General features: G+C 49.5%; 1 protein-coding gene across 1 annotated transcript in view; it reads left to right on the top strand.

Annotated features, from left to right (window-relative positions):
- Positions 1–25,149, top strand: part of LOC123802086 (uncharacterized) — a 147,929-nt gene that overhangs the window by 78,051 nt on the left and 44,729 nt on the right. The window contains exon 6 of the mRNA XM_045812496.2: positions 7,787–7,898. Within this exon, the coding sequence (XP_045668452.2) occupies positions 7,787–7,898 (112 nt within the window). The remainder of the gene's footprint in view (positions 1–7,786; positions 7,899–25,149) is intronic.

The raw sequence follows: 25,149 nt of genomic DNA, 5'->3' as shown, positions 1-25,149 counted from the left end.
GACCCTGACTGCTGGCGAAGCAAATGGTTTTTCCAGGCCTGTGGACACCTCTGCTTCCAAGATTTAAGATCCGTCGTGACAGGTTGCTAGATCCGCCCATCACGTCACCTCCCAAGCAGGGAAAAATGAAAAGGGGCCAACTCCTGATGATCCCTTTAGGACTTCCTGGATAAAACAAGGACAGATGGCAACTTAATTTAAAAGAAATGGAGGAAAAAATGGGAGATAAAAATGACAAATGGACATGGATGTGTTTCCACAGACATGGCCTCCTGGCTGCATACCTGCCTTCTGTCAGCGCTGTCTGTGTCTGGCACCTTTGTCTCACCCCCTCCAGGGCACCCAGGGAGGTGAGGCGGTGAGCATGGACAGCTGTTGGAATTTATGGGACCAATGCGGCCCCTCTTCCCACCCTCGTGGTAGGAAGGGGAAGCATGATCCATTTCCTCCTGGGTAAACATTTTCACAGGAAGCATTTATCAAATGTCAGCAGGGGCAGTGGAGGGGTCTGGGATCCGTCAGACAGGATCTGCTTCACTCCTGCTCTCCCAGGCAAAGGCCACGGGTTTTCTCTTGCACCTTCCCACCCTCTCTGTCTCGTGTCTTATCCTCTCCCAACCGGCTGAGCCACGGGAGACGAGGACCAACCCCAGAACACCCACGTCTGCTCCATCCCTTTTAATAAACAGGGTTTCTGTCAGGCTGGGCACCTGTAAGGTAGCTGATGACCCAGATCCTTCCCGAAGAAATCCTGATAAGGAAACATCTGGAAAAGCCTCAGGCAAGGAAAGCTCCATTCCTCCTTCCTCGTGTGTTGGACTCTGCTGGCCTTGGAGTCTGAAACCATCACCCCTATTCCGGGAGCGTGGGAGGGGGTGGAACCAGTGACAGGCACTAGACTCTTTTCAGGCTGGGGAAGGCTGGCCGGGCAGGACGGCTGTTGGGGGGCTGGGGAACTCCTCCTGGATTTTCAGGCTGCACCCCGCTCCTCCTACTAGTGGAGAGGAAAGCCCCTCCCGCAGCACACCTGCTTTTCCCTCCCAGTGCCACAGCCTGTCATCTTTTCTTTGATAAGCGGTGTGAAGTAGGAATGCCCGAGGGTCCTGGCTCTCCTCTTTGCTGCCTGTTGACTGTCTGGCCTGAAGCAAGTCACTTGGCCTTCCCCTGACTGGTTCCCTCTTCTGTTGTTTCTTTTTACGCATTTCCTGGGCACCATCTCTGTCCTAGGCCCTGTGCTGGGGTGGACAGATTTGCTGTGAGGATTAAAGGAGACATGCCAGGAAAGCACTTAGCCAACTGGCGGAGAGTAAGTACCCCTGGTTGTTGGTGAATGCACTCACTGTCCGTGTGCTTTACTCCTCCGGGTGTCTCTGGAGAAGGGTCGGATCCCAACGGCTGTCTCAGCCTTCCATGCCTCTGACCCTCTCACGCTACTAGGCCCTCTTGCCCTTTCAGTGGGTCCAGGCCGCTGTCTTCCCAGGCTTCTGTGTGGAGCCGCAGCCCCTCATGCACTCGCTCCCTGTGTTTGTCCATCCTTCAACAAAGACGCAGCAGCTTGTGCTGGGGGTGTCAGTGGGGCACGGGGTACATAACTGACTGCAGCTCCATCAAAAGTAGAAAGAGATGCGACTCTGGGAGAGCCAGCAGTCCTTCAGGGGAAGAAGAGGTAATTTCCAGCTTGGGATCTGAAGAAAGGCTCAGGAGGGCTTCCTGGAGGAGGTGGCACTGAGGCTGGGCTTTGGGGAGGATTTGGTGGGTCCTGTGGAAGTGAGAAAATGGGACATGCATGAGCTGTGAGGCCTGTTGCCAAGGCAAAGGAAAGCACTTTAGGCCAAAAAGGTGTAGCCCTTGATTTCTGGGCTGTCAGTTAATGGGGCAGACATTTTAAAGCTTCCGTCGTACTGTCGATAATGCTTGAGAACCCTTTTTTCATATCCCATATGCTGTTTGAATTTCACAAAAATAGGGCGGCTCAAGCAGAGCAAGAATGATTGATGCCCACTTTCTGGAGGAGGACAGTGTGGCCCGGGGCAGTAAAGGGATTTGCCTGAGTCCGTGAAGGAGGCCAGTGGGGATGTGGTCTCTTGGCTCCACGTCTAGAACACTTTCTGCAGCATAAAGCCGGCACCCCAGTCCCACCCCCAGGCTGGTCAGGCTGCTCTTGGAGCCAGAAGGTCTTCCAGCTCATCTGGATGTTCCAGACTCTCCCCTCACAGTTCTGTGCCCACATGGGCTCCGAAGTCAGACTTCCTGAGTTTAAAACTCAGACCCACACGGAGCTGTGAGATTGAGAGCAAGCTCCTAACGTCCCTGGGCCTCATTGTCTGTAAAATGGGGATAATGCTGGGATCCGTCTGGTGGGGTGGATGTGCGACTCACTGGCTTAGTACATGTAATGTTGTACCCAAGGCCTGGTATACAGTAGGTGCTTCGTCAATGCTGTCGCTCTTCGCAGTGCAGGAACAACTCTCCTTGCCTGGAAATTTCCTGGGCGAGGCAAGTTCTGTCAGTTCCCTTCTCCTGTGGCCCTTCAGGGAAGCCTGCCCTTGCTGCCTGAGGCGGGTACCTCTCGCCCTCTCTCCCGTGCTCGCGGCTGCCCCGCGCACATCTTTCCTGCTCTCCTCACACTGTAATTACCTGCCCTGTTGGCCTCCTCACCATGGTTCAAGATCCTTGAGGGCAAGGTTTTGTCATTTTTGAGAGCCAGGGCCATGTGTGGGTCACTGCGGTGCTTGCCATGCCCTGACACTTAGTAGGTCCTGCCACGCATCTGTGGAGGCCGGCATGGACGGCCTTGTTCGCCGTGCACTCACAGATGTGTTGTGTGACTGACCATGGATACCTCTCCGCTTCTTTGTTTCCTGAGACATAAAATGGACCGCTGGCCTCCCTGGTCTGTTAGGCGTCCCAAACATCGCAGCCCCTACAGGGCCCCACAGGCACAACGCTGGGAGGCCTGACAGGATTTGGAAACGAGACACCTAAGTTAATGTGCTATCACAACACGTCAGCATGTGAACCGGAGTGGATTGACGGGCACCTGGTAGAGGTCCGTGGCAGGCCCTTCATTCGCCCAGGCTCCTTCCAAGGCCCTGTACTTGGTAGCATACTTGTCATTTTGTATTCTTAAAGATCCTTCCCCAACCCCCCAAATTGATAAGCTTCGAGGACTCCCAAATCCCAGTGGCCCCAAGAGTTAATCCTTCCCCCATGAGCTTCCTCGCCCTCTCTGCCTCTAGGCCTCTGAGTCAGGGAGGACGACCAGCAGCCAGGACCCTGTCCCTTGGCCCTCTCCTGGCTTCCGCACCGTCACCTGTGCCTAAAGGGCAGCCGTGGGGGTTGCCCAGATCCACACAGAACACCTCCCACCGCCCACACCCACTCTTCCTCCCCTGGGGTTTCTCAGGTCCTCAGAGCCTCCCTGTGGGTTTGGCTCTGAAGCTTGCCACATCCCTCCCCACCACACCCCGCTTTGAGCCAGCCTCCTCGAGTGAAGGCCTGCTCGGACTTTGGGCGTTCAAGCCTCTCCCTTCCAGGCCATGGCCTCCAGCTCCATAAACCACAGTCATGGTAAACAGCCTCTGCCCCGAGCCTGCACTGCAGGCCTGTGGGTCAGAAAGGCCGGCCTGTCCTTTGACCAGTTTCCATGTGTGGGAAGAGGCAGCCGGAGATAGTGGGGTGATACTAGACACATTCAAACCATTTCCTTAGGGAGGAAGTGTCATTTTCATAAATACGCTATTTGGAGGCCACCTCTGCACACCCGGCAGGGCCCAGTTCTCAGTCCTGGTTGCACTTTTGAATCAGTCAGTGAGCTTGAGAACATGCTGGGGCCTGGGTCCCTCTCCAGAGGTGCTGTTTCACCTGGTGTGGGATGCAGCCTGGGCAGAAGGCATTTTTAAAGCTCCCCACATGAGTCTGATGTGTGGCCAAGACTGAGAGTCACTGGGGTGCCTGGGTGGCACAGCGGTTGGGCGTCTGCCTTCGGCTCAGGGCGTGATCCCGGCGTTATGGGATCGAGCCCCACATCGGGCTCCTCTGCTATGAGCCTGCTTCTTCCTCTCCCACTCCCCTGCCTGTGTTCCCTCTCTAGCTGGCTGTCTCTCTCTCTGTCAAATAAATAAATAAAATCTTAAAAAAAAAAAAAAAAGACTGAGAGTCACTGACCACTTCGGGGAACACATTTTGTGAACGTGAAAGCAGACAGAAAAGAAAGGTGAGGGTTGGAACAAACCGAATTTTAGCATGAGTACTTAACAAGCTTGATGACTTTGCCTCCCAGATTTGACCTGAAGAGACACAGCGCTGGCTTCCCCTCCTCCAGCCCACGAAAAGGGAGGCGAGCCCCAAACTCTGTGTGGTGGGTGAGGGTCACCCTGGCTCTGCCCCCCCCCCCAGGAGGGTCGGAGTTTTAGAGGAGAAGCAGTAACTTTTATGGGAGCAGGGCCAAGTCGTCTTTACTTTGGCAGGCCCTAGGCCTGCGTCAGAGGTCATGGGTTTGCAGGGAGCTTGAATCAGGGGGCTGTGTTTCAATTCCAGCTGCCCCACACCTGCCCCTCCTCCTGTCTCCTCTGCTCGGGGAATTGCACCGTCATTGTTTTGGCTGTTTATAGACTCCAAAACCCACTCACCCTGGACTCCGTTTCTACTTCCTCCAAATCTAGTTGGTCCCCAGGTTCGGGACACCTCAGGATCTCACAGGCTACTTCTGCTAGAAACCGTGCATTCACTTCCGGGCTGCTCTGGACTTCCTGTTTCCTCTCCTTGCACCAGACCAATGTTTCTGTCTTAGAACGCAGTCTCCAGGTGAGCCAAGAGCCAAAACCTTCGGTGACTTCCCTTGGCCTAGCACAGGGGCTCGTCAAGTGTCTGCAGGGGACCAGCAGTAGCCACACTTGGACACCTGTTAGAAATGCGAGCTCCCGGCCCCAGCCCAGGACCACAGAATCGGAGCCGTGAGAGCGCAGCCCAGCGATCTGTTTCAACAGGGCCTTGGGGACTCTGATGTGTGGACTAGACAATTCAGTCCACACTCCTGTGTGTGGCATTCAGGGTCTCCCATGCTCTGGTCCAATTGACCTGTTTGTCCAATATGGGCTGTTACATCTCCCAGAGCCCTTTCTGTGGGCCTCTGCTCCCGTGGGACTCTGCTCAGACCTCCCTTGGGAAGGCTTTTTACCACTTCTAAGTATCTACATCCATTTCTCCTTCAAGATCCATCATTGATTTTGACAGATTGCAAGATTCCTCCTACAGGAACATTTTTCCTTTCCTGACCTTCACAGCAATACTTTCTTCCCTTCTCTCTCTCTTTCTCCCTCCTCCTCTCTTTCTCTTTTTCTGAGTTTCACCTTTAAGGCAGGACTTCTCTCCATCATGACTACCTATTAGAATTGTTCAAGGAACCTCAAAAAATAGGTATACCCAGGCCATACTCCAGAGCAATCAAATCAGAATTTCAGGAGGAAGCCTACCATCATATATTTTTAAAGTTTCCCAAATAATTTTAATGTGTACCTGAAATTAAGTTCCTCTCTCATAAAGCAACCAGAGGGAAAACCATGATGGGAAGAGTTATAAATTTAAAGGTGCACTCAGGTCAGGGCTCTGTCCCAACTGGCCATTTAACTTTGGGCAAGTCACTTCCTCTTTCTTGGCTCTTGCTTCCCAAACTGCCAAATGAGACACTGTTTTAGATCAGCGCCTCTCAAAGTTAGCGCTGTCTGGATCCCACCCCTAGAGATTCCCATTTAATCGTCTGGACCCCCCAGTGCTGTTGAGAACCATTCTCGTTGACCTTACCCGAGGGCCCATGAAACTGTGTACAGTGGTTTACTTTGGGGTGGGTAACAAAGATGGCTGCCTCGTCAAGTCCTAGGACTTCTCTGCCCTGGCACCTATTCACCTTCCCTCCCCCTAAGGATGAACTTCCATGCCTCCTATCAGTGATGAAGGGCAAGAGAAGTTTTCCTTATCTGGTAGCAGGAGAGCCAGGGATATTTCCAACCGACCCCACAGGTGTCCATGTTGGGGGTGTGGCTGTTGTGGGGGGAGGTAGATTAAGGACTCGATGAAAATCCTCTCCGGAGGCCTGGCGGAGGGTCAGTCTAGGGGCCCAACTTCAGCAACCTCAAGGCCTGACCTCATGCTTCTCAGCTCCAAAACACTTGTCATGCCAGCCACATGCGGAGACAGGTATTCCTTCACGGTCAGGCCAGGGTCTTATTTAAAGACAGGTATGAGATCAGAGCTCATACGTAGCAGAAGAGAGGCTGCCGCAACCTCAGGCAGCAGAGAGGAGTCAGGCAGCAGCCCGAGGAAGGCAGAATGACCCAGCAGTGAGGGGGTGGGGCAGAGGAAACAGCCTGCTTAGTTAAGGGGTGGGGGCAGGAAGGGAAACCGAAGCGAAGGAAGCACCTTTCTGAGGAAGGTGTGAAGGATCCCCAGGGACCCCCAGCAGCCATCCACAATGGGGCCCTCTGCTTATCTGCCCGTCAGGCTGTTCCTTTGCAAAGGGAACCAGCCTGAGTGCAGGGCAGTCCAGAGCACAGACCCTCCATCTCAGGGCCAGGGGAGTGGAGAAGATGAAGAGGGGAAAGGTAGTCCCTGAGATGTCTCCCCCTCTCTCACCGCCCTGGGCAATGAACCCTTTTCTCATTCTCTGCTGTGCTGTGCCTGCCCTACGATGATGGATTCCCTCTCTCCTAGCCGGAGCTGGAGCGGGGCTGCTGCTGGAGGAGGGAGGCTTCTTGAGGAGGGAGGAAGGAGGGAGGCTGAGGGAGGCCCGAGTTGTTTTGCAGATGAGAAAACAGTCGAGGGGGTGTCATGTCTGGCCAAGGCCAGACTCAGGGAGCCAGGACAGAGGTCAGGCCGTCTGTCTGGAGCTTGGAGCACTAGACCATGCTTCCTGATGACTTGACTGTCTAAGCCATTGAGGAAGAAAATGCACACGGAAAAGGAGCTTTGTTTTGACTCCTAGACACTGACAGGGACGACATTCCCTGTGGAGGGGATGAGAATGTCACAGGGCAGAGGGTGTGACGCGTCTGCACCCCACCCGCTTCCCTGCAAGTGTCTGGCAAAGGCTGGGGGGGGGGCAATTCCCCAAGGTTAAGACTCCTGGGGTTGCTCTGGGCAAAATGGAAGTTTGGGGGCTTGAATGTCAGTCAAATAAAGCTTTCTGGTCCCAAGGAGGAAGAGAAGTTGTAAAAGTCACGCACCAGAAGGCTCATGGTGGCTTTGGAGGCATTGAATCCCCTTTTCGAGGATATTCTTTGCTTGCCCTTGAAGTCAAAGGATCATAAGGGTCTGAATGCCATTTGCAGGGTATGGCTGGGGTAGGAGATGGGAGGAGAGGGTTTCTGGGCACAGCACGTGAGGTTTGGTGCGGCCCCAGAACTCCACGCAAACAGAAAAGGGCATGGGGGCATTTTTAGACCCCTAAATTGTAAAGTGGGCAAAGAATCCCAAAGTTGGAAGGCAACCTAGGTCCATTTAATAGCCATCGACCTCAGACAGCCAGACCTGCTGGCTTCCCAGATGAGGAGACTGAGGTCCTGGGATGTGTGGCGACTGGTTCTACGGGGAGCTGTTGGCAGACTCAGGCCCAGAGCAAACTCAGCTGAGCCCCAGGCACTCTCCTTGGCTCTGTGGACACTTTCTGCTCTGGGACTCGACTCTGTGCCCTTTGGTCTGCTCTTCATATCCCCGCACTCTGGGAGGGCCATCCCCAGCCCTGTGATTTTTGGCAAATCTCTTAACCACATTGTCATTCAATCCAACCCAGGTGGGGAGGCACCACCCAGGCTCCTGGGAAGCCCGCCGTGACACCCAATCGACCCTTCCCTGCCAAATCTGCCGCTGCCTTGGAAAGGGGAAGTGGTGGGAGAAAGACTGAGGTGAGTCTCCATGGCTTAACAACACATTTGATAAGGGCGTGGTCTATGCAAACCGCCCCCTCCCAAAACACCTAGAGAGAAGGTAAAGAAGAAATGTCCTAAATGAGGAGCCTTCACAAGATCTTCCTTGCTTCCCTCCCACACCAATCCACAGGATTTGTTTAAGAAAAAACCAAAAAGTTGAGGTGCCTGGGTGGCTAGTCGACTAAGCCTCCGCCTCTTGATTTCAGCTCAAGTCATGATCTCAGGGTCGTGAGATCGAACCCCGCATCAGGCTCTGCTCTCAGCAGGGAGTCTGCTTGAGGTTCTCTCTCTCTCAAATGGATAAATAAATCTTGAAAAAAAGAAAGAAAAGAAAAAAAAAAAAAAAGGAAAAGATTGAAATGAGGCCAGACATGTTGGCTGTCCCCAGAGAGAACAGGCCAAGACAGCTATCAATGGCATCAACCAAGCCTGCCCACAGAAAGCCATGGAAGGAGCCACGGTTTAAAATGCTACTTATTTCCCTAGAGAATTTTAGAACTGGCAGACCCTTGAAGTCTATCCCACCCACAAAAGGGGAAAACCAAGGTTCAGAGAAGGGAGGGATGTTATCCCAGCTCAAACAGCAGGGTCAAGAGAAACCCCAGCTCTTTCCTGCTGTCTAGGGCTCAGCTCCTTCACATGGGCTGTTTGTACAGGTGAAGATTAAGGCCGCATCTCTGTGTTGCTCAAGGAGCCACTGATGGCAGCCTGCCAGGCGAAAGCCTGGGCCAGACTCCTGGCCTAAGAACAAACTTCTTTGTCTGGTGGATCACACTGCCTGTGGAGCTCCTGTGGGAAGGGTAGGGGAAGCCATAGTTCCTGAGCTATGGGTACAATCCCAAGTCTCTCCAAGAGCCACCTGAAGGGAAGTGAGCTAGGAGAGGAGAGAACATTCGTGTGGTTAGCTCTGCCACTCGAAGCTGCCTCTAACACCCTAGAGACACTCCCTTTTGACAATGGAGGTCAGGCACCTGGTCAGGGGACTCCGACAGAGTGCCTGGGAATTACCGGGTACTCCAGGATGGGGTTCATGCTGTGGGGAGGCCGGAAAGCTACTGGAGAGAAGGAGCAGAGTCCGGGGAATGTGTAGAGGTGATGGGGCCACTCTGCTTGGGTGGGGGGGGGGGCAGCATGGGGCTGATTCTAGCAAGGGAGACAGGCCTCGGCTGTGAGGAGGAGGGTGCGGTGCAAGACGGTAAGCAGGTAGGGGTTCCCCCGCCCACCAGTGACCAACTTTGTCAGCCACAGAGCTTGGGGGTTAAGAGAGAGGCTTAGCAGTGACACAGAAGGTCCTGACTCAGCCTCTCTCTAGCTGCGTGAACGTGGGCAAGTTCCTTAGCTCTTTTGAGCCTTAGTTTCTTCACGTGGATTAGAACACCTACCTCACGGGTTATTGTGAGAATTCAGTACAGCAACTCCTGTCAAATATTTTCCACAGGGGCTGGTATTCAATATACCATTATTATTCCTAGGTTTTTCTTTAAGGGATCCTTTCCAGACCCCAGAAATCTCCTTGTTTATAGGACAGGATTCTTTCTTTGGGCACCCAGGCGAGATACAAGAGGGAAAACAATGTCTGTAGTGCTTTTTTGGTGGGATATCACCTGGCTGTGTTGCTTTTTACTCCAGCTAGAGGATGTGGGGGTGTAAGCTGAGGAGGCCTTGTAGGCGGCCCGTGGCTACAGGATCTCTTACAAATGCTTCCAAGGCACAAAGAGAGGCTGCCTTCTTCTTAGGACATGGGTCTGAGATGAGGTCCCTCCATTCGCCACTCTTGCTCAGGCCTCTCTTATCGAAGAGGCCCTCTCACACACTGCCGCTCTGCTCAGGTTCCTCACGGTTGGTCTCACAGGGTGGGAAGGGGCCCAGACAGTCAAGTGGCGTCTGGCTCAGGCTTCACCTACCACTTGCCTCTGGGAGCTGCCAGGCTCAGCACTCCTCAGAGGGAGCCGGGCATCGTCTGTGGCTCCCTCTCTCTGAGGGTGTGGGCTTGCTGGTCCCAGAGGCGGCTCCCCATGGGGGCCCGAGGGCCCTCCCTCGGCCTTCGGGCTGCATCACACCCAAGGGCTCTGGCTGGCAGGAGGATTAGGAAAATGCTGCACTTCCAGGCAGCCCTAGGGAGGGGCTGGGGAATCTTCGTCAGATCTGGAGGCGGCTTGGGAACCAGAGCAAGGGTTTGGGCAAGATTTCCTCAGGTCAAGGTACAACTCCCTTCCTCCCTACCTTCACACAGATTGTAGCTTCACCTCAAAATAAACTCTGAGCAAATATTTAAAGAAGAATTGAGGGGGGAGGGAGCAAATTATTAATCTTCCTGGGGCAGTCACAGGTCTTAGTAGGAACATGACTTCCTATGAATCCTTAAAACAAACTGCGGCAGAGACTGCCTGAAGTCAGGGCAATCTTGTTTTCTTCTTCCTGGTTGTCAGCTAGACTACATTTCCCAGACTCCGTTGCAGCTAAGCATGGTCATGTGATGGAGATCTAGCTGGGGGAATGTGAGCAGGAGCCATGGGTGCCACTTCCAGGTCCGGCCCATCAGAACATCTCAGGTGCACTCGTACATGTTCCTTTCCCCTTTGGGCCAAGTGAGGATAATGCCCGGGTACCCTGGAGTGCCACGTATTATGATGGCTGTGTCCGTCCACGTGCATTCCTGCAGACCCAAGTGGAAGAGGGTCACCGGGTTGACTCCTTCACCAGTTCAAAACCGATACATGAACAAGAAATAAACACCTGCTGTATTCGAACTGTTATGGATTTTGGAGTCTGTTTGCCAGAGCAGTGCACTTATACTAACTCACATAGGAACGAACATTTGAGCTAGAGGCACAGTCTCTAGTCCTTGTAATCTAGAAACCTATACCATCTATTTTCATTATTTGTGGTAATTAGGTTCTGTAAAGTTGCTGAGAATACTCAATTAGCAAATACTGAGCCGCTGCTCCTAGGAGAAATTCAGGGTTAGCTCTCTGTGAGTCTCTGGTCACAACATTTTTATCAATACATAATCTTGTTTGATGTGTGTTTCTGTTTAAAGACAGCTTATTTAACTATATTATTGGTTCATTAACAATGAACTCACAGCCAGCAGCGCTGTAACTCACAGTGGAGTGAAACTTATCTAGCATGCATGTTATTTGCTCTCCAAGGTACATCCCAGCCTTCTTGCACTAAGGAACACTAGACGGCATGTTGGCACTATCCTTGGGGATCATTTTAAAGAGTGAAATCGGTTTTTTTATTTTTTTTAAGTACAAAAATGCAAAAAAACCCCCAAAAACCAAAAAACCCAAAACCCCACCCTGGCACTAAACAGATTGTGAAAAGGACGCTTTACCTTATGAGAGCTGAAACAAGAAGGCACGACATGGACCTCCCCTGGGAACGTGCGTGTCAAGGGGCTCAAATTTTTCATTCCTCTGCAAATGTCTACGAATGACTGCCAACGCACCACGGTATTGACTGGGGTTAAAAATAGGTGAATCCACAAGTGATGAGGATAGGCTCTTACTAGATGCCACCGGAGTCCTCTGAGCCGGTATCGTGTTGTGCAAGTCCTGGCTGGTCAGGAGGACCGGGACGAGCTGGACTGTGGGAAGTTTCACGCTGGCTGGCAGCACGCATGACGGGGTGTGTAGAGACCGTGTGTGCGGCTCCCAAAAACCTGGTGGGTGGGTACCTGCTGCCTCTACTTGCAACGGCTTGTGCAAGGATGTCTTTGGGCTGCAGATAGCACCAGGGTCTGCCCCTCAAGCCCTGTCATTTACAAGGGGTGGCAGGATCCCTGGCAGGATCCAAGACTACTCTCTTAGTGGCTGATTTTTAGGACCAAACCGTGGGCCCATTTTCGGTTGCATGAAAACACCACGTTCTTTCGCACTCTAAGTCTTTATGTTGGTGGTTCTTTCTGTGTGGAATTCCATATTCTTCGTCTTCTCTTTCTTCGCTCTCTACACACTGGCTGCCTAATGTGTATTTACCCATCAAGTCGTGGTCACTACTTCCAAGTTTGGATTCCAAGTCGGGATTCGGTGCCCAGCTCTATGCCTCTCGGGGCGCCCTGCTGCCTGCAGGGTTAGTATTCCTTACCTTACGTATTTTTCTCTCTCCTTGACTGGACTGTAGCCTCTCTGAGGGTAGGACACTCATCTATTGTATCCCCAATCAAACTGCCTTAAATAATAAAGATGTTATTGGCTCTTAGAAAGAAACATGCTAGAAGGTAGGCCTCAACATTGTTTTAACTCAGTGGCTCAAGGATATAACCAAGAACCCAGCTTCTTTTGCTTTTTCCTCTCTGCCTTCATCCTGAAATGGGCTCCCGTTTGAGTGACACGGTGTCTGTGAAGAGCCTTCAGGATACCAGCTTTCTTGTCCGTGTGCAGAGAAAGGACAAACACATGGATTGTTTCTCCTCCAACCATCAGACAAAGTCCTGGGCTTCTGTCTGATTGGATGGTCTGAAGTCATACGTCCCCTCCTGAAGTGTGGAAAGAGGAAGAGGATTACCAGGATTGGTTGAGATCTTAGAGTTGGGTTGGGACCAGTTAACTGTCCCAGACTGAGTGACTGTTATAAAACGGGGGAAGGGTAGAATGGGTGTTGGGGAGGCCAGCCGTACCGCCCAGAAGACTAAGGGCCTGTGGCAGGAAGGCCCCCGAGACAGCAAATTCTAGAAGAGTTAGGATCCTGGAACAAATTATTAGAGAAGAGGCTCAGACTCACATGGACAATAGGGGAACCGTGTCCTTTTTAGTGAAGTAGAGGGATTTGCAGTGAGGCAGGTGTTACATTTAGAACAAAGGCCCATTAGGACTGGACCATGTTTCTGCAGCTTCCCGGGAGAGGACCTCGAGGAAAGAGAGTCAGGCACCCCACCGATGGAGAAGCTTCCCCCTTTGCCGTTGAGTCAGAGGAACGTTGCTCATCTAGCAAAGAACTTTCTTGGTGGCCACTGAAAATAAAATGTGCCCACATGCAGCACCCCAAATGAATCTCCAGAGCAGTTGTCCAGACCTTGGCTTCTTCTAAGAGAAGGAATTGGTTAAGACCACGCTTCTCAACCTGGGGCACACAGCCTCATTTTGGGGGTGGTGACCCAGAGAAGGACATTAATCCAGAGGATAAACTTGGTACATCTTCATGGGCTATGAGGTCATGGAGTGGGAAGTAATTTGAAATATATTTACAATAAAACACACCTATATCAGAGAGGAGTAGGATACACATTCTGCAAGACTTTCTAAGCTTAACCCCAGGCTTTAGGGTGAGTTTGGGCATGAGTATAGGCAGGAGGGAGGTTGGGGGTAAGTGTGCAAAACACGCAGGGCCGCTAGCAAGCCTCTGGGGGTAGGCTTTCATTTTCTTCTCAGTTTTTGAAATACTTTAGGGAGAAATGAGAAGCACTGGCTTTAAACTGCAGGTGTCAAGGCCTGTCCTCAGGGCTGGGCACTAACACCTCTGTTATGAAACGATCAGACCGCAGAGCCAGGTTAGGGGGCAAGGTTTCTGCCCTCCCCACTACAAGACAGCAGGATCCTTCCAGAGCTGTGGTCGGGTAATGCCCCTTGGCTTGATCTAAGACAAAAGGATACGCATTAGAGTGAAATCTGTGCTTGAACTAGTTATCTTCAAGTGAGGTAGGTGCTAGAATCTGTTACATCTCATATGTGATGCCATTTGAACTCCTGGCTGTGACCCAAGGAAAAAGCAGGGGGCGGGGTGGGGATCCGGCCCGGGCACCACATAAACATTCTGCTTATCATTCGGCTCAGTGCAGGGAAGGTTATGTTTGTTTGAGGTCATTACCTTTTGTCTTTTCTTTCTCTCTCTTTTCTTTTTCATAAATCTCAGTTCTTGGCATGCGACTTCCCCTCTCCCAGGACTCTCACTGCTCTCTGCATTTCTTCTGGACAAGGGGTGCTAACCCTTTAATCTTCGTGATTTTTCTCGGAGTGCCCACTCAGGTCCGGAGGGAAGTGTCTCTCGGGTTACTCAATGAGTTTTCGTCCCTGAGGGCTATCGGGAGGTGAAAGGATTTGGAATTCCTTCACTTTTTCATGAAGAACTTTCTCTGTTCTTCCTTGGGTAGTTCTTGAATGATCCAGTCCTGGGGCGCTTAACCTCTTGATGTCTGTGAGTGTTGGAAATTTCCTGTGTGTGCCTCGGCAGCCGACTTCCCTGGCACGTGTTCGTGAAATTCTGCAGGGTGGCCTCTCTCCCACAAAGTGGGACCTGTTCTACACGGGCCCCGGAGAGGAAGGAAATGTCAGACAGGTGGAGTTATGAGAATTACATGGAGGAAACAGTCAAAATGTCACTTTATAACTAATTCGAGTGTAATAGAAATGTAATAATGTACAGTGACCCATTTTACATTTACATAGCATCTTTCATCTGACTGTGGAAAATATTCATCTTTTCAGTGCTACGGTCTGGTTTATGCGAGGAGTGCCATCTGTGTTTTGTTTTGTTTTTTTCCTCCTCCCCAAGGCAAAGAAGGAGTAACTGACTTATTCAAGCTCGTACAATAGCGCCTCAGATTTGAGAGAAGTTGGTGTTGGTGTTATTTTCAGGCCCTGGGGACGGGGGGGGGGGGGTAGGGGGGTGGGGGGGGTTGGACGACAAAGACGGCTTTTCTCTGGCCAAATGGTCACCCCGTGAAATCCCTCCCCGATGGGCGCTCTCTCAGGTGGGTAACACCGACTTAGTTAAAAATATGAAACCCAACCAAAGCGGACCCGTGTGGCCTGTACTTTTCACAGGTTTCTGTGAAAGGTGGGGGAGTGGCATGGCCTTTCCCCTTTGGGATCTCTGGTGGTTCAGGAACTCGTCTGGTTTATTTCCTGAATGCCGTTGAACCCTTGGCAGACCTATTTCAGGGGTCCGGGCGGGTCTTTGAAGGTCATGGTGTCGGAGTTTGGGGATAACATGAAGCCTTCAGCAGCATCCAGGGAGATCGGGGGGGGGGGCATGTTTTATTTTGTGATCCAATGTGTCTTCTTCCCAATCCCCATAAAACTATGTCTGGAGGATAAGTTAAACGCTTCTGGAAGCTAAATTTAGATCACTTCTGGATCTCACTTGGTAAGAGTTATGGAGATCATTGGATCCCTCTCTGTGTTTATTTATTTATTGACTTATAATGTACAACTCACCTGTTTCCACAGGAGAGTTTAGGGATAGTAGGACAAACATTTGAAATGATCATCAGAGATCAGTAACAACGGAAGAGGGGCAGGGACGTACTCCGAGTCCTCAGCTAACAGTGATTCTGATCGGTAGTAACTAGGAACCGAAGGGCACACGCAGGGAGAAGGGGGACACAGCAAGTTATGCGGTGTGCTTCATCTGGCAGAAAAAAAATGACAGTCGTTCAGATGAGGAGACCTTTATCTAGCACTGCATTGATTTCTGAAATAAATTTATGTCAAAAATCTGTATATAAGGCATTTTGAAAAACACGATGACTCTAATTTTAGCTGGACTTTGGCCACAGATGCAGCTGTGTGGGGGGCAATTGTGACATTTTGGACACTCCCGGGAATTTCTTTCTGTACCCCCCTCCCTTTGAGGACAGGGGAGCTTAGGGTGGTTGGATGCGGGCAGGTGTCTCCACGTCAGTTTCGGGGAGCAGGCAATAAAAGTTGGCTTCCGGCCAACCCAACAGAAGAGGAAGCCTTTCAGAGGACGGAGGAGTGGAGCCAGTCTGGGTTCCCTCCTGGCGTCCAGGCACAGGTCCTGGCAGACAGTCCCTTTGGGGCTCAGCAGTGGATGAATGCCGTGCTGCTTTTCCTTCGGGCATCACTGTGCTTGGGACAAAAATCCTAGAAGAGAGTCCGGGTGGCACAGCGGGGGTCGTGTGACGGCTCCTTGTTAGGAGATATCAAGGAATTTCGTCCGCCTTGCCAAAACTGCCTATGAGGTGGGGAGAGGACAGAGCCCTAAGGGACACTGGAACTCTGTCAAGAGAAAGGCCTCACTTCCAGCGGGGTACTCTGACTCCCTCGCACACTGGCTTTGCTTCAGGAAATTTCCTGATTCAAAAATAAAGCTGCTTTTTACTGTTTTCCATTATCTGAGCTTCTCCTTGCCGGGTTTTGACCCAATGATTGTCCAAGGCGCATCAGTCTGAAAGCTGGGAGAATATGAATTTTCTATCACCAAGAAAGGGGCCTGTTGAGCGATTCCCGGGGCCGCTGTACCACTTCGCCACCGTCTGGGTGGCTTCAAACAGGAATTTATTCTTTATTCTTTTCCAGTTCTGAAGGCCAGACGTCTGAAATCAAGGTGTTGGCAGGGCCTGCTCCCTCTGAAGACTCCAGAGGAGAAGCCTTCCTCGACTCTTCCAGCTTCTGGGGGTGGTGGCCAATTCTTGGCCTTCCTTGGTGGGCCCCCACATCACTCCATTCTCTGCCTCTGTTGTTACTCTCTGTCATCTTTCCTGTGTGTCTCTCTTCACATGGTGCTTTCCTCTCGGTGTCTCCTCTTCTTTAAAGACATTAGTAATCGGATGTAGTCCCCACTCTCATCCAGTATGGCTTCAGGTTCGGAATGTTTGTGACTCCCCAGATTCATCTGTGGAAATCCTCACTCAAATGGGATGGTATCAGGAGGTGGGGCCTTTGGGAGATGATTTGGTCATGAGGGTGAAGCCCCATGAATGGGATTAGTGCCCTTATAAAAAGAGGCCCCAGAGAGCTCCTTTCCCCCTCCTACCATGTGAGAACACTGGCTATGAACCAGGAGATGGCTCTCACCAGACTTCCAGGCTTCAGGACTGAGAGATAAAATTTCTGTTGTTTATAAGCCACCCAGTCTGTGGTAGCAGCCCCAACAGACGAAGACAAAAAACCCGTATGACCTCATCTTAACTGACATTTTACTGACATCGTCATGGAGCCTATTTCCGAGTACGACCCCATTCACAGATTTCAGATAGACACACATTTTGGGGAAGGGACACTACTGAACCCAGGACAGGCAGACAATGGAGTACGGTCCTCCAATGGTTGGTGAATCCACTTTAGATACAAAACCAAATGGGTCTGACCTGGAATTCATTGAGAAGGAAGCTTCTGGTAGTGGAATTTAATAGGGACTTTGTTTTCTGACCAAAGACCTTTTAAAATTGCTTGGATTTTGTAACTAGGGAAAAGAGGTATTATAAATCTCTGGGATGAGTTTGTGAAAACTTAGTTTTTAGGGAGTCTCACATTAAGTTGGTTTCAGTTGCTCTGCCATGAGAGAAAATCATTTTCTCTTTCCTCTGTGGACGAGTTCACGGTTTGGAGCAGGGCACTCCTAGACCTTAACGTTTCCGTTCATCGCAGCCTGTTGTCCGCTTGGCTTCAGGCCTCCTTCTGTCTCTGCCCTGCCCCTCTCACGTTTCTTTCTCCAAATTTAGAACTGACAATCCCTTGAGTTACTTTAAGGAAGAAAACAAGGGGTCTGGTCTCTCAGGGAGCTTCAGAAAGAGCACAGGAACTCAGCAACATGAAGCGTTTTGTCCCTCTCAGCTTTTATGCGCACTCTGGACCGAGTCACAGAGATGTGGTTCCCATGGTGACCCACCGGCATGGCCACAGAGCCTTTGCTGGGTGTCAACTCAGCTATTTCTTCCTAATCTCATATAACACAGCAACCATAGAGAGAAATGCGACTGGGCTTGACTTTAACATGGCTTTTTATTTTCCTGACTCGGGTCTGGCTGGCAGGATGAGGGGCGGGGTTTTGAGCAGTGAGGCTGGAATGGTGGACAAGGGCCAGCTGACCAGGGTCACTGAAAGCCATGCTAGAAGTAACTTCATCTGGGAAGCTTCTCTTTCTCAAATTCTGCTATCAGACCACCTGCATCAGAATCCCTTGTGGGCCCCTGTTAGAAATGTAGATTCCTGAGCTCCACCCAGACCTTCTAGAGCAGAATCCAGGGAGTGGCTCAGAAGTTTGCATTTTTTGCAAGCACCCCAGGGGATTCCTGTGCAAACAGAAGGTTGGGAACTACTGCTGTAGGTCCCTGGGAGCCTGGCCAGCGGGAAGCAGACGTGGGGGTCAGCAAGAGTACTTCGGTCCTGTAGGAGCTGCGTGCAGCTAGGTGGCTAGTAGCCTTTTATGAAACACTTGCCTGCTGTGTTTCCTCGTGCTTTGCCCTACTTTAGATGCCTTAGAAAGCAGCTCGTTGAATTCTTGTCACAACCTCAGCAAGAAGGTCTGCTATTAGCTCCACATGGGGGAGGAAACTGAGGCACAGACACTTGCCCAAGGTCGTACAGCGGTGTGACTTTGAAGCACATGTCCTCAGCTACAGTAGTCTGCTGAGATGTCAGGTGCAGTGACTGACGGGCGGAGGGCCTTGAGCTTGAGGAAGGAGAAATCAAGGACAACCGAGAGGACGATGGAACCATTCACCTGAACCTGGTTGTGAAGATGTGCTCTTAGGTTGCCAACACCTCTGCTCTTTGTTATGAGCTCTTTTTTTTTTTTTTAAAGATTTTACTTATTTATTTGACAGAGAGAGACAGCCAGCGAGAGAGGGAACACAAGCAGGGGGAGTGGGAGAGGAAGAAGCAGGCTTCTAGCGGAGGAGCCTGATGTGGGGCTCGATCCCATAACGCCGGGATCACGCCCTGAGCCGAAGGCAGACGCTTAACGACTGCGCCACCTAGGCGCTCCTGTTATGAGCTCTTTAAAGGTGGGAATCCTGCAATCACTCATGGCTTCCAAAAGGTAGCCCATGTCCGGTTGCACAGGTACCACACTCAGGATGAGGAGGTCAAAATCTTAGAATCCCCTCTGTCAATTATTTGCTGTGTGGTGGGTTAGTGACCACCCGTTTCTCCATCAGAGAAGAAAGCCCTACGTGTGATGTTTCCTCCTGTGACGTGAACAAGGCTTCAGGGTGACACAGCTCCAGGGGGTGCTGTTCACTTGGTGCTCTCGAAGATAATGGGAACGATGTACCCCGGATTGTACGTGCTGGGGTACTGGAGAGGCAGATGATCAGGGCACCTGCTAGGGATTGAATGAGTTAATACAGGCAGAGTGTTCAGATCACGCCCGGGATATGCAAGTAGGAGCTGTTATTATTATTATTATTATTATTACCTCTAAATTTCTTCCAGCTTGAACACTGGGTGTCTGAAAACACTTGAATGATTTTTTTCCCCTGCCTGAAGTAAGGAAAGTGGATTTGAACTTGAAGGACAAAAATAGCCTAGCAGACAATTTTCTTTCTTAACTGGTTTGTTCCTCTCACCTAGTTACCTCGATTGAATTCATTTGGTCCCCTTTCTGTCAACTTCTTCCCTGGAAATTTCCACCCCCAGGTAAGCGAGGACAGCACAGACCTTGGCAGAGGCTGACTAGTCCAGCATCTTCTCCACCTGGCTGGCTCTGTCTCTGCAGCTGATCAAAGTCATTTGTGGACAAAACATTTTCCAGTGGAGGGTGCTTTGCCTACAGTAAGCACTAGCTGCTGGGCTGTCTGTACGTTGTTGCAGGAAGCCTGGAGAAACAGAGATGCGTGTTCTCAAGCTACTTGTAGATGATAATTGTATAAAGAAATCTAGACTAAAGGAGATGATTTCTGCTGTTCCTACACCATATTATCCAGGTGAAGGCACTTTCCTCAGGACATTTCCTGAGGACGTGTGACCTCATACTTAAATGTAGAAATGGTGTCTTCTGAGGAATTTCAAGAAATTCCATCTCTTTTTATTCGTTCATTCAACCAACTTCTATTTGGTGTTTATTGACCACGTTCCGGGCATACATTGTGTATCAACAACCCTGTGTACTATTTATGTAGAATTGAGGACAGAACACTAGTTTTTAAATCCTCCACAACCCACTGACTTTGCCAACTCCACTAGTTTCAGTTTTCTATTCTCGTTACAGGGACATTGTGGACGGGGGTCAAAAGTCTTCATACACATTATGGATGTCGTATGTCAATAGGAGGTTACCAATATTAGGGATATTAGGAGTGTGTTGTTAGGGCAAACCTTAACTGTATAGACCACAGTGGGATTCTTTTTGATTAAGAACATAGTCCGATGACTTCTCTCAGGACAGGCAATAGGAGAGAGCCTGTTATTACAGTGGAAAAGCAGGCTTTTGGCCACTCACTTTATGTGTGGGCATGAATGAAGCCTTTAAAACCCTCTAGGGCATGGGGGATTCCTCACTTCCCACATACTTTTCCAAAGTCAGTAACCCTCCAAGGCTACTTGACTTCCAGAGTTTTTCCCCAACCATTCACTGCTTCTCTGTTTTTCTGTCCATGCATCTTCCTAATATACCTTCTAGTGGGCAGGAGATAGCCTCCTCCTCACCTCCATGGGAATGCACTCCTGGAAAAGCCAGTCAGCCAGGAAAGAGAGGCAAGGGCAGGTAACAAAATACTTCCTATTAGGTCTAGTTGATTCCTACCGGGCAGGGGCTTGGACGATTTGACCAAGATTCTAGCCAGTTAGTGGAGAAGAGAAAAGGCTGAGGTGAGTGCTCTGGCTCGGTTTTATTTACCAAATTGGAGCTGAGTGATGTGAGGAAGGTCAGTGTCCCTCTCAGACGGCTCTGCTCCTGAGTCATGTCCTTGATGAGCCCATAGGCTCTTGAATTTGCAAAGGCACCGTGTGATGGGGCTGCATTCACAAGTCTGTAGGCAGCTGTAGGAGTTCCGGAAAGCACTAACTACTCTTGAGGACCTTAAGAACATGTCTTTGGGCCCACGCTGCTCTTCATTAACCCCTCAGATTTCCTTTTGGAACATAAGACGAGGCAGTTTCCTGGGCCGCTGTGGACTTGACCACTCTCTAGAGCCATACTGTCTGGTATGGCAGCCACCGATGAGTATTGAGCCCTAGAAATGTGGCTAATCAGCACTGACGTTTGTCGTCAGTGTGAAATTGTCACCAGAGCCTGTGGGGCTCGATCCCAGAACGCCGGGATCACGCCCTGAGCCGAAGGCAGACGCTTAACCGCTGTGCCACCCAGGCGCCCCTAGATAAAGTAATATTTTAAAATTAATTCTACTTGTGGTGGTTGTTGTTGTTTTTTAACGTGGCCACTGGGAAACTAAAAGTTGCCTGTGTGGCTCACATTTTATTTCTATTGGCGAGTGCTGGTGTCAGTGCCAAGGCTCTTACCTGAAGGGTCTTGGAACTCAGAGCTAGAGGTTTGGCAGAGACATAAGGTGTAGGCCTCCTTTTACTGGGGCGTCTCCCACTTGCTGTTAGCTTAGGCCTCTCTCTGCCTGGGACAACATTATGCACTCAATCACACTTCTCGTTTGACTCACTTTGAAAACACTAAAATCTACTAATTATTTGGATTTCACCATGCTCCTTTGAAAAGTACTGTTTCTAACTGATATGGGCTAAATTGCGTCCCCTCAAAATTTGTATCTGGACACCCTAATCCCCTGTGCCTCAGAATGGGACCGTAGAGGAAGAGCAGGCCTTTAAAGAGTAACTTTAAGGTAAACTGAGGCTCTTAAGTGGGGTCTTCATGCAGTCAGGCTGGTGTCCTTATAAGAAGAGGAAAAGCTGGATGCAGGAGAAGACACCAGAGCTACCCATGCACAGAGGAAAGACTATGTGAGGACCCAGCAGGAAGGCAGATGTCTGCAAGCCAAGGAGAGAGGCCTCAGGACAAGCCGAACCTGCCAGTGGCGTGAGCTTGCACTCCCAGCCTCCACAACTGTGAGAAAATGCATTTCTGTTTTGTAAGGCCCCCAGTCTGGTAGTTTTTCATGGTAGCCCTAGGAAACGAAGGCACTAACCTTGTCCTTGGTAGAGCTGGAGAAGGCTTCGTGACAAAAGAAACCCATTTCCCCAAGGCCAGAAATCTGCTTCCTGCAACAATCCGTCGGGGCCTCAAGGAGAGCTGGGAATGCTTCTCTCTCTTGTTGCCTCTGCCTGAGCTCGGCGTCTGCGCTCCAGTGCCCGTGCCCATATTGTGTGCTTCTCCGGCTCCTCTCCTCTAACAGTCCTCTTTGTTCTCTGACAGATGATGGAGGGCACGTATTGCATGGTGCACTGGGTGTTATACACAACTAATGAATCATCGAGCCTTACATCAGAAACCGGGGATGTACTGTATGGTGACTAATATAATATAATAAAAAATCATTTAAAAAAAATCTGACAGATGATGGAGCTTGAAGAAGCACAAATGTCAGAGAGCTGGCATTCTGAAGATGTGAGGGAAGGACCAACCTTAAGGCTTTAGATCTAGGTCTGTGTAAACACACAAAATCCTTTTCTTCTGTCAAAAGTTCTTTCAATAAACTAAATCGAATGAGAGACGAAACCATCTATATTAAAATGTTCACAGGATTCTGAACACGTTTATTGGTAGAAAGAATTGAGTTTTCTAGAAAACTTATCTCCACTGGACAGTAGGGGTAAGGGGAGGATGCTGGGCCATATGACTTCTAGAGTTTTCTTCTAAGAAGACCAATAAGTCTAACTTTCTGTCCGAGGGGTTTATCCACGCTGGCTGGGAGTGATCTCTGGGATGGAGAGAGAAGCATTCAAATCAGGTACATTTTGGGGCTCGTGAACGTCAGAGGAAGCTTTGCCTTCACAGACAGTTGCCTTCTAGAAACAGAATTCAGGTCAATCCCTTTGCCAGTGAGTCTACAACCTGCCTTCTCAACTCGGTCAGTAGAATAGGCATAAAAGGCCCCAAGTCACATTGTCTCCTTAGAGAGAATTTTTGAACTTTCAGAACATGAGTCTGTAAACTGGCTTGGACACAGAATTCACTGAAAGGGGAAAAAGTACAAAAGGCTAGGATAGATTGAAGGGTTATCGTCTTGGCATCCTCTAGAACAGCTGTCTGGCAAATGTTACACCAGGTCTGAGATTATTTTAGGAACTTTGTCTTGGAGAAGAACACGTAGGGAGAATACCAGACAGATTTGCCATTTTTTTTTTTTTGGTCACAGAACAAGGGTTTCAAGGACACTTGTACTTTCAATGAGATCATCCTGGCGATGGTCTTATTTTTTGAAACTTAAATCATGTCACTTCTAGCAAATTTATAGCCAAGTGTGGTTACGGCACTGAGTTGATCCCAATAGCTATTTAGGTCTTCCTCCTCCTCTTCCTTTTTCTTCTTATCATGACAAATAGAATATTCTAAAGATGTTTTATTTCACCAAGCATCAGGAGAAGCCCATCCCAAATGAAATACATATTTAGCTTTGAAATGATCAATAATAGCTTCTTTCTTCAGTTTTCCTTTCAGACCTTATTTTTCGCCCAAATGTCATATTTTCTGGGCTCAGTGAAACAGATTATGCCAGAGAGAGAGAGAGAGAGAGGGAGGGAGGGAGAAAATAAATGAGAGGTGTGAGCAATGGAATAAAAAGACAATGATCAGAGCATAATAAACTCAGCGTTAAGGCTAAGGGGGGGTCTGCTCCCATCGGGGAGAGTGAGAATTGCGTACCATGAAATCTCACTGTGTTCTTGTTCACATCAGAATTCCAAGTGAAGGAGCCATTTGTCAACATGTATCACTTTCATCAAGGTAGTGTCTGAACTGTGAACACCTGACTCACAGCCATTACCTGAAAATGATGAAGTTAGGGTGTGTGTACGTGTCCGTGTGCCTATTGGTTACTTTGTATGCTAATTATGGGGAGCTTTTGCAGCTAATCTGGAAATCCAACTATAATTTACCACATTTCCAAGCTCTAAATAATCATTAAAAAAAGAACTTTTGGCTGATGACAAGATTGTGAGTTGGGGACAGCCTTTCCACTTGGAGGGAATGGAGAGTCAGCGCAGCTTCCTATGGAACTCCCTGGCAATACTCCAGGCATTCCCCAGGAGCATCATTTCTTCAAAAAGGAAGAGTCGAAATAGCTAGGGATCTGAGTGAGACCCAGCACCCGTAGGGGACCCTAGATGTTTGCAGACTTTAGTCACCTTTCCGCAAAGGAAATGGGTATGTGCTAACTGCACGCTGCCTCTTATTCCCAGCCTTCACTTTCTTCCTCTTCTGCCTTCCCCAGGTTATATTAAGCTTAATTATAGGTTTACTAGGTGTTGTAGATTTCCTAAAGTCTGCAAGAAAAATAGACTTTCCAATCGACCCATACAATGCTGAGTGCATTAAGACCCTGAGGAAGGAAGGAAGGAAGGAAGGAAGGAAGGAAGGAAGGAAGGAAGGAAAGAAGGGAAGGAGGGAGGGCGGGCAAGCCAATCATTGGGCGGATAAGTAGACACACATACTGAATAGTGTTTCATTGGAAATTCATCACTTAGCAGTAATGGCAGGAGAACCCACAGGAGAATCCAGCGCAGGAAGGTGTACTGTTCAGTGTGGTGGTAGGTCGGTGATGCTTTTGTGTATCTTACACTCCGATGATAACATATTCATTTCTGGTGCACACCCCCCCCACCTTGAAGAAACTCAACATTCATGATACAAAATTAGATTTTGTTTTTTAAAAACACATTTATTAAAGTGTTCCTTTTAGTGGGGACCACTTCAATACTCTTAAGTGTTTTCTTTTACAGACCTTTTTTTTCATGGAACGGGTCAGATTTAAAGGTAAAATGAAAGAGCCGCTGCTAACTAAAGGTTGACTGTAAGGGACATTCAGGCCCCATCAGTTTGAACGGGTGAGGATGTAGGACTCGACGTTCATTGCACGCGTGACTTTGTAGCATTGCGCCAGGCTGCTGGAACCAACAGGTTACTACCCTGTCCTTGAGGGAGGCAGCCTATTTCTTGGGAAACAGTGACAAAAATATGCTTACTATTCACTACTTCGACTTCTTTGCATCTAAATTTCTTCTTTAAATTTTTTTTGAAGTAATTTTATACTTACTCAAAGACGGCAAAAATAAAAGAACTTCTTTCCTTGAGCCTGAAAACTGTAGTGTACAATTCCTACAAACAAGGAAATTACATCATTGTAATGCGATCATCAAAATAAAGAAATTAACACCGATGCCTTCCGATCATCTAGTCTCAGATGCTGTTCAGGTTTTGACAATTAACAAAAGGACCCAGTTCAGGGTCACCTGTCACGTCTCCTACTTCCTTCACTCAGAGCACTCCCTCGGTCTCCCCTTGACTTTAGCAACTTTGATACTTTTGAATATTACATTCTGTTTATTTTGTAGAATGTCTCTGTTGGTATTTGTCTGATATTGCCTCCTGATTTTTCATTATAAAATTGTTCTCTCTTTGTCATGAATAAGAA

Source organism: Ursus americanus, chromosome 4 (assembly GCF_024610735.1).
Source record: "Ursus americanus isolate L20-20 chromosome 4, mUrsAme1.1.p, whole genome shotgun sequence".
Lineage (NCBI taxonomy): Eukaryota > Metazoa > Chordata > Mammalia > Carnivora > Ursidae > Ursus > Ursus americanus.
This window is presented reverse-complemented; position numbering and strand designations above follow the sequence as displayed.